A 12,801-nucleotide genomic window follows, 5' to 3' on the forward strand; every position below is an offset into this window, starting at 1 on the left:
ATAGAAATCATTAGTGCGTAATTGTAGATAAGAAACCAGTTAAATCACTAATATCGGTTCATTTTAGAATCATTTGATCAGAATTGTTATTGCGGCAAAAGCATTTAATTGGCTAACGTCACAGTCGATCATTGTAAGTACGTGAGCTAGGTTATACGTTGACTACAAACGATCTATGTATTATTATTTTAGTAATCTACGAGCTCCATACATTATGATGGATCAAGGCTAGAGAAACCGACTAAATTCATGTAACATACAAATTTAATTCAATTAAAAGAAAGTTCTGAAAGAAGACACTGAACAAATTGGTTAGTACTCAACTTGCTGCAAGAGATTTACTATAATAAAACTATTTTTTATTTTTGGTAAAAAAGAAAACTATATTTTCTAAAGATTAAACCTTCTTTGTGAGAAAGATTGAGCTCAATTATTTGTACTAATAAATGGAAATAAACAAACATTTGACTAGCGCATGCATTTTATAATTTTTGTAAGGTTGAGAAAGTTAAAAATTTACACAAGCGGAGCCATTTAACGGCGTTAGACACCGTCACTGGCGGCCAACGGTTTGTAACACATCAACGTCCTCAAAACGACATAACGGCGTCATTGGCCAATAACTCCCCCGACATTTGTAAGGATTTGGCAGAAACCGTTTCCATAACACAACGTCATACTACTCTCTCTGTTTCTTCTCTCTTTATAGAGAGAGACATACAAAGGTTTTGCTCCAAGAAAGAAACTTGCGGTACACACACATATTTACAATCATCGTCAGCTTCTTCTCCTTCCTCTCCAAGAAAAAAAAAAACAATCTTTTTGATTCTTTATCGAATCTTCTGTTTCGTTTATCATCAAGAAATGGGCAAGAGAGATGAGAAAGCCGAAGCTGTTCTTCGTTTACTCAGGAAACAAACTCCACTCACTCTTAAACAAGTAAGTCTAGTTAATATCTCTTAACAAACACATATATCTTCATGTCTATCGTATGTTCATGAATAAAGCTTCCACCTTTATATGTTTAGGAGAAGTTCTGTAACAGAGAATGCGTGGAGAGATTCTTGAAAGGGAAAGGAGACAACGTCAAAAAAGCTGCGAAGCAGCTAACTTCATGCCTTTCGTGGAGACAAAACTTTGATATTGGTATATATTTTCGATTTTACATGTTTGTTTTATTACATTAAACACTTTTCTTATTGTGTTTTTTTTTTTGTTCTTTATAAATTAAGAGCGAATGGGGGCAGAGGAGTTCTCGGCGGAGCTAGCCGACGGCGTAGCTTACATCGCCGGCCACGACGGAGAATCCAGACCCGTTATCGTAATTTTTTTCAAAACCCATTTACTACCAACTTGTTTTCACCTGACGTAAGTATTAATGTTAAGTAATAATCACAAAGTTGAGGTTTATATACAGATGTTCCGTTTCAAGCATGATTATCAGAAGCTGCGTAGCCAGAAACAGTAAGTTCTGAATCTTCTGATCATTTTAATTTGTATATATATATAGTGAGCTTTTCTTATATATATATACTAGGTGTTTTCCTGCACCATGTGCAGTAAGACATTTTTTAAATTTAACTTATATTTAAAAATAAATTTTATTAAATATTATAGATTTTACTATTTTCTTACTAATATCTAATATAGATTTGATATATATTAAATCAATTTTTATAAAACTAATAAAAATGATATAAAATTGTATAATTATCAAAAGCTAATGATTTTACGATTAGATATTTAAATTTTTTAAAAATTGTAGAAATTTTTGAAAGCTTTAGTAATACAAATTGTATAATTATGCAAAAATAATAATATTTCGAAATTTGAAATATTATATATGAATATATTTATTTTATAGATGATGTATGAGCTATTACCATATTTTTAAAAACGTTTACCAAAAACAATATCAATATTAAATGTAATATATGAATTATTATCATATTCTAATAAGTTTGCCAAAAATATAAATCAACATTAAATAAAATTATCTATATCATATTTTTCCAGAAGCCATGTCATCAATTTTAATAGTCATGTCATATTTGTTTGTGAAATTGATTGTAAAGAGGACATGTGGCAAATCACTTCGCAAATATAGTCTAGGGGATTTTTATTTAAAAAGAAAATTTTGATTTATATTTCAGCATTATTAATTTATATTTTAACTTCAATAGTTATAAAAAAATCATAAACATATTTTTGTAATGTATAACTATTTAAATTTGATTTTATTTAAATTTTAATGAAGATAAAATTAGATTTTATAAAAAAATAGTTTTAATTATATTATTGTGTTTAATGATTATTTATTTTTAATATATATATATTCCCATCTAATTTTATATATATACATATACATATAAATTCTAATAAATTTTAGACTTTATTTGTTTTACTTAAACTGAAAAATCTTTTGTTAATTTAAATGATGAAGATGAAACTGATAAATTTAAATAATGTTTAAAATATTTAACTATCAAATTTTTTTTGGATTAGTGTTACTTTATTTAGTTTATTTTTTATTAATGTGATATACATATATACATATATAATTATTTTAATTGTGATATATGAATTATTAATATATTTAATAGTTTACCATAAATAAATATTTATATGGAAAATTGACATTAATGATGATATATGAGTTATTTTTATTACCATATTTAAAATCTCTGCAAAAAAAAATTAAATTTGTATAAGAAAATTTTACATCTCACAATTAATATGACGCCATGTCACTATTTTTTAAAGCCATGTCATCTATTTTAAGTGCCATGTCATCTTTTTTTCAGCGAGAATGATTGTAGTGACGACATGTGTATAAATCACTTCGCAAATATAGTCTAGGGGATATATATATATATATATATATATATATATGTTTCTTATGTTGAACTTAATGTGTTCTTGGTTTGTAGATTTACGCGTTTAGTGGCGTTCACGATGGAGACTGCGATCTCGAGCATGTCCAGAAACGCGGAACAGAGCGTTGTTCTACTCTTCGATGCAAGTAAGTAACTGTTATTACGAATTTACATTTTTGACTCTAGTAACCTTCCAAGCTCGTTAGTAGGGTCTGTACTAATCCGTAATTTACTCGCCTTATTTTGGGTTTTGTTTTGGTTTTGGTTTTCTTATTTTGGATTGAGGCGTGTCGGGGACCGGGTTTCGGACATGTATTATGCATTTAATTTCATGTCCGAATTGTCCCTTTTATGTGTCAACGTCAGCTTAAACCACCCACAAAGCGTTAATCGTGTGGCAATCATGACTAATCACGATTCTCTTATTCTAATTTATTTTTTAAGTAATTTATCGAACCAAATAGGAAAATATCCCGGTTTAAAATTGTATTGCTTAAAATTTAAAAATACATTCAAGCCTGATTATAAAATATTGTCTAACTTTTTGCCCATGTTGTTTTAAAACTATACTTTTATAAAGACCAATATTTTTACAATATAAATAATCAGTATATACGTTTACAAACAAAATAACTAATATTGTTTTGCATCACGCTTATAAAGATTTATGCTTTTCTTATCTGCACAAAAGTTTTTAAAATTTTCACCTTTTACGATTTTCATTCTTTTGAAGGAAAATGAAGTACAGATTATTCTCTGTAAATATCTTTAAACTTTTTTTCAAACCTGATTAGACAATTAATTATTAGTGCCACTTGATTAATATTCTCTTTGTTTTTTTGTTTTTGTTAATACAGGCTTTTTCAGATCATCCTCTGCTTTTGCAAATCTGCTTTTGGCAACCCTAAAAATTATCGCAGATAATTACCCATGCCGACTTTACAAGGCCTTTATCATCGACCCTCCCTCCTTTTTCTCTTACATTTGGAAGGTAAATAATTGATTATATAACTAATAATAAGTCTAAGATTAACGATTCTTATAATTAAACTCATTAAATTTAATGATTCAATAGTTAAACTCATCAAATTTAACGATCATAATTAAGATGGATAAGCTCATAATTCATACTACTCGACAGGGTGTACGTCCTTTCGTGGAGCTATCTACTGTCACTATGTTAATCTCGTCTCTAGACTACGACGAGCAGCTAGATATTAGCCACGTGTCATCATCCTCATGTCTTAGATCAGCTTCCCTACGTTTCGATCCATCGTCGATCAAATCAACGGCTAAGATTGGTTCAGCTTCTTCAAGATTCGCCTTCACCGTAACTCGCAACTCAATGAAGCCGTGGTACCTTTCCTTAACCGACACATCACCGTTTCACGCCGCCGTCGACTCCACCGCTTCCAAAGTATCTCCTCTCAGCGTGCGTTCTCTATCTTTCGCGTCTCCGGCGGGGCGTGGCTTAAGAGACCCGAAACCAGCCGCATGCAGAAAGAGTTTGTTTCCCTCGACGCCGTTGCCGGAGAAGACGAAAACGGTTCCGCACCGGAAAACTCCACGTCCGTCTTTTTTTCAGTCCCCGGCAATGTTCTTTCGCGGGGAGAAAAATGTCGGCGGAGGCGAGAAGTCATCACGTGAAGCGTTCGTACCGTATCTGAAGTTTTATCGGAGACCGTACGATGAGACGGCCTATAGGTCTAAACTGCGGGGTCCACGTGGATTTGTGTCAGTCGTGTCTTCGCACAGAAGATGTCGCCACGTATCTTTATCTCAACGGTTCTAGTTATGACGTTCAAAGACCAGATTGGAGAGCAAAGTGTATATACTAGTTTTACATTTATCTGTTCCGACCACTCTCTCGTAGAGTAGGCTAGTAGCAGTCATATTACACTGGAGTATTATTATTCAACGAGCTTGTTTTTTTTATTTATTTTTAGAATCTCAAAATGATGGTTAACATCCTCTCTTTTCTAATAAAATGCATGCTATCGTTTTTGTTTTTCATATCCAAATTAATATGTAGCTGGACGCAGCAAGACCACTAATCCGTGTCAATACATGATATAAATGAATATTAAGCTGATTTGAAATTTGGTTATGAAGCGCTTAGCAAAACTATGATGGTAGTCAAATATGGTAAAACACATGCATATCTTGACTTTAGAGAAACCTAGACTCTCTGATTAGCCATACTCCCTATGAATTGAAAATTATCAAAGAAGAAGAATGAAGCTCGAAAAAAGAGATAGAAAAGAGATTGTTAGATTTCTTGATGAGTCAATGTTTGACAACAGCTTCTCTTTTATACTAGGAAAGCTGGTATCAGTATGAGTTCATCATCAATAATAATTGGTTGTTTAACCAAGCTTGACCAATTAATATATTTCTCATATTCTGTTACAAATGACTTGATTGATCGGTACTAGTTATGAATTCCTTCGAAATTCGTAAATTACATTAGCTTACATTTATATGTACTCTAATTAGTAACCGACTAAGAACATCTCCAAAATACACTCTATAACTTTAAATATGAAATTTTTTTGCTCTCCAAAAAGGAACTTCAAAACTTCAAATTTGAAATTTTGAAGAGTGAAACTCTATATTTGAAGTTTCACTATTTAAAACTTCAAATTTGAAGTTTCATATTTTTATTTGCATTTTGATCCCTACAATCACACATCACTTTTATGATTCATAAATGTTTTTTTGTTTATTGTTTTAAACCTTAAAAAAAAAATGTCATATATATTTTATTTTTTGTTTACAGATTTAAAATTTTACAAATAAAATTAAATAAAACTTTAAAATAAGATTTAAAATATTTTAAACTAGATTTAGACAAAAATAATATATAAAAGAAACTAACAAAAATTTTTTTTTTTTAAATTACATGAAGACATAACTATACACAAATTTAAATATTACAACAACACTAACAGTCAGGTAAGTTTGATCCGGAACCTTCAAAATTTTCAAATATTGTCCAATTTTTTTTGTGTAACTGAAGATGGTTGTTGTTGTTGTTTTTGATGTCTCTTTCGTACAATTCTTTATTGTTCATATCGAATATATTCACGAGTATTAATATCATCGAAAAAAATTAGTCTTTTAGCAATATTTTATGTTTCTCTTTTACTTTCTTGTTCCGATCTTATGTATTACAAGTATCAATATCATCCGATTTCAACAACTTCTAGCTCGTAATCTACAAAGTAAAAATGAGGAGAGCCATTTTTACTTCAAAATGCACTAATAGATCATATATGCATTACGAAAATCATTTTATGGAATAATATGGTATTTTTTTGAAGTTTAATATTAATTAAGTTATTTTTATTTAATTTTTTATAGAATATTTTATTAATTAATATTGTTGTAAAATGTTTATATATGTATTAGTTATTTACAAAAGTTATATGAATTTAAATTAGTTATGACAAATATAAGGTCCATATTATAAAATATAAATAGTTTTGAAATTGAGTTTGAAGTTTTGTTTTTGGAGAAAAATACATTTATACTTCAAATATAGAGTTTTGGAAATTTCAAAACAGAGTTTCTTTTTTTAGAGCATCTAAGAGACAAAATGTATTCTATTTCAGCCTTATTGACTTGATTTTTTTTTAAACTGAAAACATTTATTGACTTGATTTTGACAAAGCGAGTTTTTAGCGAAGAGGGAAATGTGAAAACAAAATAAAAAGGGCCTTTTGTATAGATTGAATTCTGGTCCCAAGGATCATTAACTTCATGTAGAATCCCAACTTGAAAATACAAAACCTAAAAATGCACGTGCGACCTTTGTAGGAATTCGAAGTCAATTGTCACATTTACATTTTTTTTAAGACAGCGTGGTCGTGACGTTGAACAACTAATCGAACAATATTTATATGATGTAATATATTTGATGAAAACAGACTAGAAGCCTTCAGAGCATCCACAATGGTGATACCCATTGCGGACTTTTTAGGAATAAATTATTATTATTTTTTTTTTGAATAGTTAAGGACTCTTGTGAAAAATGTGTGTACAATGGTGAACTCGAAGTTGAAATCCTTAGGAACAAAAAAATATTAATTTTTTTTTTGTTTAGTGAAATATATTTTTTATATATTGAATGATTAAATAGAATAACTTAACATAAAATACTAGAAATAATATTAAAAAAATAATAATTAAACATATAAATATAACAATTAAAAATAAAAACAATAATTAAACATAAAGATAGAAAAAATCCTAAATAAAAACATGATTAAATAGAAAGATTACACAATGATAAATATAAAGAAATCAAGAAACACTAATTAAACATAAAGATACATTAATTAAACATAAAGATACAATAATTAAACATAATCAAGGAATTAAAAAAAAATACAATAATTAAACATAAAGATAGAACGTCACCAAATTTGTTCCAAATATGCTCGATTAAATCATTTTTCAGATGGTCATGTATTCTCCTATCTCGAACATCATTCCGACTGGGAAAAATATTATTGAGAATTGTAGGAATCTCGGTTTCCACCTGTGAACTTCTCATGACGTCACCTTCTTCAAATTCAGATATATCATAACGAATGTATCCATCCCGTTCATCTTCGACTATCATGTTGTGTAGTATGATACACGGTCTCATAATCTTCCCTATCTTTGCTTTGTCCAACGTAAGAGCCGGGTTTTTCACAATCGCAAATCGCGCTTGTAATACTCCAAAAGCCCGCTCCACATCTTTTCAGGTTGCTTCTTGATGTTTAGCAAATAACTTTTGTTTTGGTGATTGAGAGAGTGAGATAGATTGGATAAAGGTTGACCATTTTGGATATATACCGTCTGTGAGGTAGTACGCCAACTTATACATGTGTCCGTTGACCATGTACTTTACCCGCGGAGCTCGACCTTCTAAAATGTCATCAAAAAGAGGAGATCGATCGAGGACATTAATATCGTTTAAGGTACCTGGAGGTCCAAAAAACGTGTGCCAGATCCAAAGATCTTGGGAAGCTACAGCCTCTAAGACAATTGTCGGTTTTCCTGATCCACGAGCGTACTGTCCTTTCCAAGCGGTCAGGCAATTTTTCCACTCCCAATGCATACAGTCAATGCTCCCGATCATCCCAGGAAACCCTCGTTTCTCTCCAATGTCGAGTTGTCGTGGAAGATCATCCGGTGTGGGTCGTCGTAAATACTCGTCTCCGAATAACTGTATAATTCCGTCAGTGAAATTATGTAAACACAAAAGTGCTGAGGTCTCAGCTAGTCGAAGATATTCATCAACCGTGTCAGCCCCAGTACCATAAGCAAGCAGTCGAATAGCCGCCGTACATTTTTGTAGCGGAAAATGACTTAACCTCCCGGTTGCATCTGGTCTTTGTTGAAAGAATACAAAGTTCTCCTGGAGGGCAAGGACAATACGCATGAATAAACCCTTATTCATGCGGAAACGTCGTCTGAATTGTGCCGAGTATGTCGCATTCTCTCTGAAGTAGTCATTAACTAAACGGGTGTGTCCCCCTTCACGGTCTCGTTCAATATAACCCCGTGTGTTTTGCATATTCGGTTGGGCCTCCACTATGTCATTATATGCATCTTCGACGATTTCATCGAGAACCTCGTCCAATCTTTCATCGATTTCATCGGATGATGATGATGATGACATTTTAGGTTTACCTCCTTTTAAAAATAAAATATTAAGTTTAGTTTTTTATATCATTTATTTTGACTTTAATAACTTATTGGTATTATAGCATAAAATCCCAATTTGTAATCATCTTATTTCCTATTTTCTAATCATCTTATTTCCATTTTTTATTTTGGTTATAGATGTTCAAATTTTAAACATATATGGTATTATTTCATAAAATCCCAATTTCTAATCATCTTATTTCTCATTTTCAAATCATCTTATTTCCAATTTTTTTTTTGGTTATAGATGTTAAAATTTTAAACATATATGGTATTATTTCATAAAATCTCATTTCTAATCATCTTAAATTCCATTAAGCCATGTTTTTGCTAACCTTGTGATATGTTTCTCCGTCTTGATGTCACAGAGAACAGAGAAGCCCTGCCTTCCTTGAAACATTAAGCCATGTTTTTACTCAAGTCGCTTAATTCAAATTCAAGTTCTATTCTACTCAAGTTAGTAAGGATAGTTATATAGTAGTAAGTATAGTTCAACATATCAGTGAGTTCAATTAAACAAGTGCATGAGCTAAACTCTTAAATTTCAGTGAGTTCAACACAACATCAATGAGTTAAACGTAAGAACAAGAGGACACAAAGCATTTCATACATAAAAAGTTCATTACCTAAACAGAAGTGGTTCTTGTAGTAGGATCCGAATACAAGTTCAGTCGTGGCTAAATATTACAACCTTTCCGAGAAACACAAGTTTTGAACAACATGAAACAAGTTTAGAGGCTAAAGGAAAACACCTCTCCGAGATAGAAAGTTAAAGACTACATTGCGTTCTACTTATAATACATTAGGTGAGGGACAAGAACCCGTGACTTCCACCCGTGACTTCAACCCGTGACTTCCTTCACATGCCTACTTAGATAAACCTGACACATCAAATAAGACAAAGGTTAGTAAAGTTCAAATGCATTATAGTTTCATTTTTAGACATTACCTCTAACCAACATTAATACATCAAAGCATTTCAGACATTAGTTTCATTTTTAGATTTGTTTCCATCTCAGTTAAAGGCTCCTTCTTCGCGAGTAAACGATCTAGAATCTTAGCCCTATACACTTTTTCTTTGACTTCTAAAACCCCCTGAAGCTTCCCCAGCTCCTCCTCTCTACCACTTTTCTTCTTCTTGATACCAGCTTTGGCAGCTTTAACCCCGGGAGGTCGACCTTCTGGTTCGCCGACTTCCTCTTCTTCTCTATCAACATCAATCACTTGTTTACGCTTTTCCTTTCCACCCTCCTTCGGCCCGTAGACAGAGCACCACTTTTGGTCATGTCTCAGCTCCCTCCAGCAGTGATCCATGGTGAACTTGGACTCGGTAGTTTTGAAGAAAATTTCCAACGCCGCCTTCATCACATCATCGTCATTTTGGCCACTTCTCTGCTCTCTCAAAGCCGCATCATAGCATCCTGTAAACTTGGATACATCTGTGTTGATCCTCCCCCACCTCTGCTTGCAGGAACCTAGCTCTCTCGGTACGGTCCCAACCAGCTGCGGACTTGCATTGTAGTAATCTACAATCCGCCTCCAGAAAGAACCAGCTTTCTGCTCATTGCTGATGATAGGATCCTTACTGGTGTTAAGCCAAGCACCAATAAGGATCTTATCCTCCATCGGAGACCACTTCCTCCTGAGACCAGACTCACCACCAGACTCGACAACAGGCTCGACTACAGGAGGGACAACAGACTCCCTAGGACCTTGGCTACAGAACCATAAAGGTTCGGGTGAATCAAGGTCCACCGGAGTCTGAGTTTGACTAAACAGTAGATTCATATAAGGTGTATTATTTTCCATTTGAAATATCGGTATATGTCACTCTAATAGCAACACAGAGACTTAAGTAGACGAGTTTAAACATTGAGCTAAACTAGTTGCATTTAAGGCCAATAAAAACGAGCAGTTAGTAAGGTAGAAAGCTAACGAAAGGCGTAAAACATTTAAAACAATCAATTCAAAGTAACACCCATTTGCAAAGTACTAAAACATTTAAAACAATCATATCAGAGGCGGTAGGAAGGTAGAAACGAAACAAATTGCATTTATGCGCAAGCACAATCAATACTAACAGTAATATTTTAAAGCAATGAACTTGCATTCATTACTAAAGCAAATCAATACTAAAGCATTTCAATACAAAGCATTTCATACAAAAGAGAGTAGGAATCGTACCTTAATTATACAGACACTCTTGAGCTTTACTAGTTGATCTAGTTTACTTATTCGAAGCTCTTCCTACATAAACATTAAATCAAACAGTCTAAGTTTTAAAAAAATGTCATGAAGAAACAAGCAAATAGCACAAGAGAGATACTTACCACTCAGGTACATAGCAGCCAAACCTATGAATACTATTTCAGACACCATTACACAAACTGCCAATGCAAACACATTTGTATTCTCTGATTTCTTCTTCACCTCACACACCGTCTTCTGTAGCTTAAGCAGCTTCTGGTCACACTCAAAAGCTTGATCCTTGAGCTGTCTGACATGTCTCTGAACCTCACTGAGCTCCTCCGTTAAAGCCACATCCCATCATTTCCATATGTGGCAGCCCCCATCATCGACATTGGGGCACGAGAAGTATCTTCGGTATGGATCCTTAGGTGTGTAAGAGCATTTGACAACAGGCTGAGCACCACAGTAGCAAGCCGTAGGGATTCCATCATCAGCCTCGGGTTGAGGTGGGAACTGATCCGGCTCTGCATTGTAGTAGGGACTCTCAGCTTCATCCGCGTACATCTTAGCTTCAGCTTCAAGAAGGGAGCTCATGTCTATAGAGTTTGATGATGAAGAAGGCTGAGAATAGCTGTAATCTTGTCCCATTTGGTTAACCTGAGACAAATGATTAACGAACAGAGTTAAATACAACAATAACTTTTGGAATTTAAAACAACATAGTTAGAGCAACGAAATCAAAAAAAGCTCAAGGATCTTGTGGAATTTAAAATATTACGAACCCAGTGAAAGCGAACACATATCAAACCTAAAAGGTTGAGAAACCCTTGAGAAAAAAGAGAAAATCCTCTTTCGTTGAAAACATATTTCATTTCGAAACCGTTTAAGAAATAAGATACAAATCCGCTTCAGATTGAAACCGAAATCTTGTCAAAACCCTTTATACAAACCCCCATACTGGATCTAAATCCCAAATCGATTTAACCCCAATTTTTTTTAAACCCTAATTTGAATCGAAACCCAAATCAATTCAAACCCATCCCCGAAACACTAAAATGAGACGAATCTACATGAAAACTAAGCTAAAATGAACAAAATTACAGGTTTACGCTTCGATTTACCTTCGTGAAGACGATCGATTTCAAACGCAAAATATCGCCTTTCCTCGAGCTCTCCTTTTTTTTCGGTCTCCGTCGATAATGACCATTTTTTTTTAACATAACCCAAAATCAAACCGACCCCGTCCCACTCAGGAGTTGACACGTTGCTAAGGATCAATCTCTTAAAAGCCTTGGCTACGGACCAATCCTTACGTCGATTAACCTAAGTAATATTATTATATTCGGTTTTACCTAAGTTTTCGTGCTAAGGATTCGTCGTGTACTCCCGTTGTGCATGGTCTAATATTATTATTAAATTGTCAGTGTCGTTCTTAAAGTAAATGTGATTAGCATTTAAACAAATTATGGTAACAGTATAAATATGGAACGAGCTAAGTTGATTCTTAGCTCCATATTTTATCTTGGTGTTTATATTTTATCTCCACAGTAGTACTCCATATTTTATAGCTCCAAATTATAGCTCCAAAATTATTTTATAGCTCCAAATTATTTTATAGCTCCACAGTAGTACTCCATATTTTATCTGGGTGTTTATATGTTGATTCTTTTATGTTAAATGCATTATTATAAGTTATAACAGGTTAAAGAAAAAAAATGGGATGCAAGTGGTAAAGAGTCACATAAATAAGCGTTTTTAGAACACATATATATCGTGTGTGTTTTTCGAATGTACTCTGGCACTTCAGGTTTGGGCTCTTTCAAAGATACCAACAAATCCAGTCATTTTCCCAACGAGTTCTCTTTTTACGAATATTGATCATCTTTTTTGGAAGGTTGTTCCACAGATGGAGGATCATCAGTTTGCTTGGATACTATGGTATATTTGGAAAGGAAGAAACAATAAGGTTTTTAGTAATTTGGATATGGATCCTATGGATACTCTAAAATTGGCAGAAACGGAATCTACACTCTGA

General features: G+C 33.0%; 3 protein-coding genes and 1 pseudogene across 3 annotated transcripts; 1 reads left to right on the plus strand and 3 right to left on the minus strand.

The window, feature by feature from the left end:
- Positions 1–252: 252 nt before the first annotated feature.
- Positions 253–4,884, plus strand: LOC106388245. The gene is made up of 7 exons (XM_013828272.3): positions 253–939; positions 1,029–1,146; positions 1,233–1,321; positions 1,418–1,464; positions 2,931–3,022; positions 3,734–3,867; positions 4,018–4,884. The coding sequence occupies exons 1-7, from the start codon at positions 865–867 to the stop codon at positions 4,666–4,668; spliced, it is 1,206 nt and encodes a 401-aa protein (XP_013683726.1). The 5' UTR covers positions 253–864; the 3' UTR covers positions 4,669–4,884.
- A 1,177-nt stretch (positions 4,885–6,061) lies between these two features.
- Positions 6,062–8,550, minus strand: LOC106383986. The gene is made up of 2 exons (XM_048757466.1): positions 7,989–8,550; positions 6,062–6,093 (listed from the first exon to the last, which is right to left on the minus strand). The coding sequence occupies exons 1-2, from the start codon at positions 8,548–8,550 to the stop codon at positions 6,062–6,064; spliced, it is 594 nt and encodes a 197-aa protein (XP_048613423.1).
- A 628-nt stretch (positions 8,551–9,178) lies between these two features.
- LOC125587725 lies at positions 9,179–11,889 on the minus strand (annotated as a pseudogene).
- Positions 9,546–10,364, minus strand: LOC106383987 (glutathione S-transferase T3-like). Its single transcript, XM_013824025.2, has one exon. The coding sequence runs from the start codon at positions 10,362–10,364 to the stop codon at positions 9,546–9,548; it is 819 nt and encodes a 272-aa protein (XP_013679479.2).
- Positions 11,890–12,801: the final 912 nt, after the last annotated feature.

This window comes from Brassica napus, chromosome C5 (assembly GCF_020379485.1).
Source record: "Brassica napus cultivar Da-Ae chromosome C5, Da-Ae, whole genome shotgun sequence".
Lineage (NCBI taxonomy): Eukaryota > Viridiplantae > Streptophyta > Magnoliopsida > Brassicales > Brassicaceae > Brassica > Brassica napus.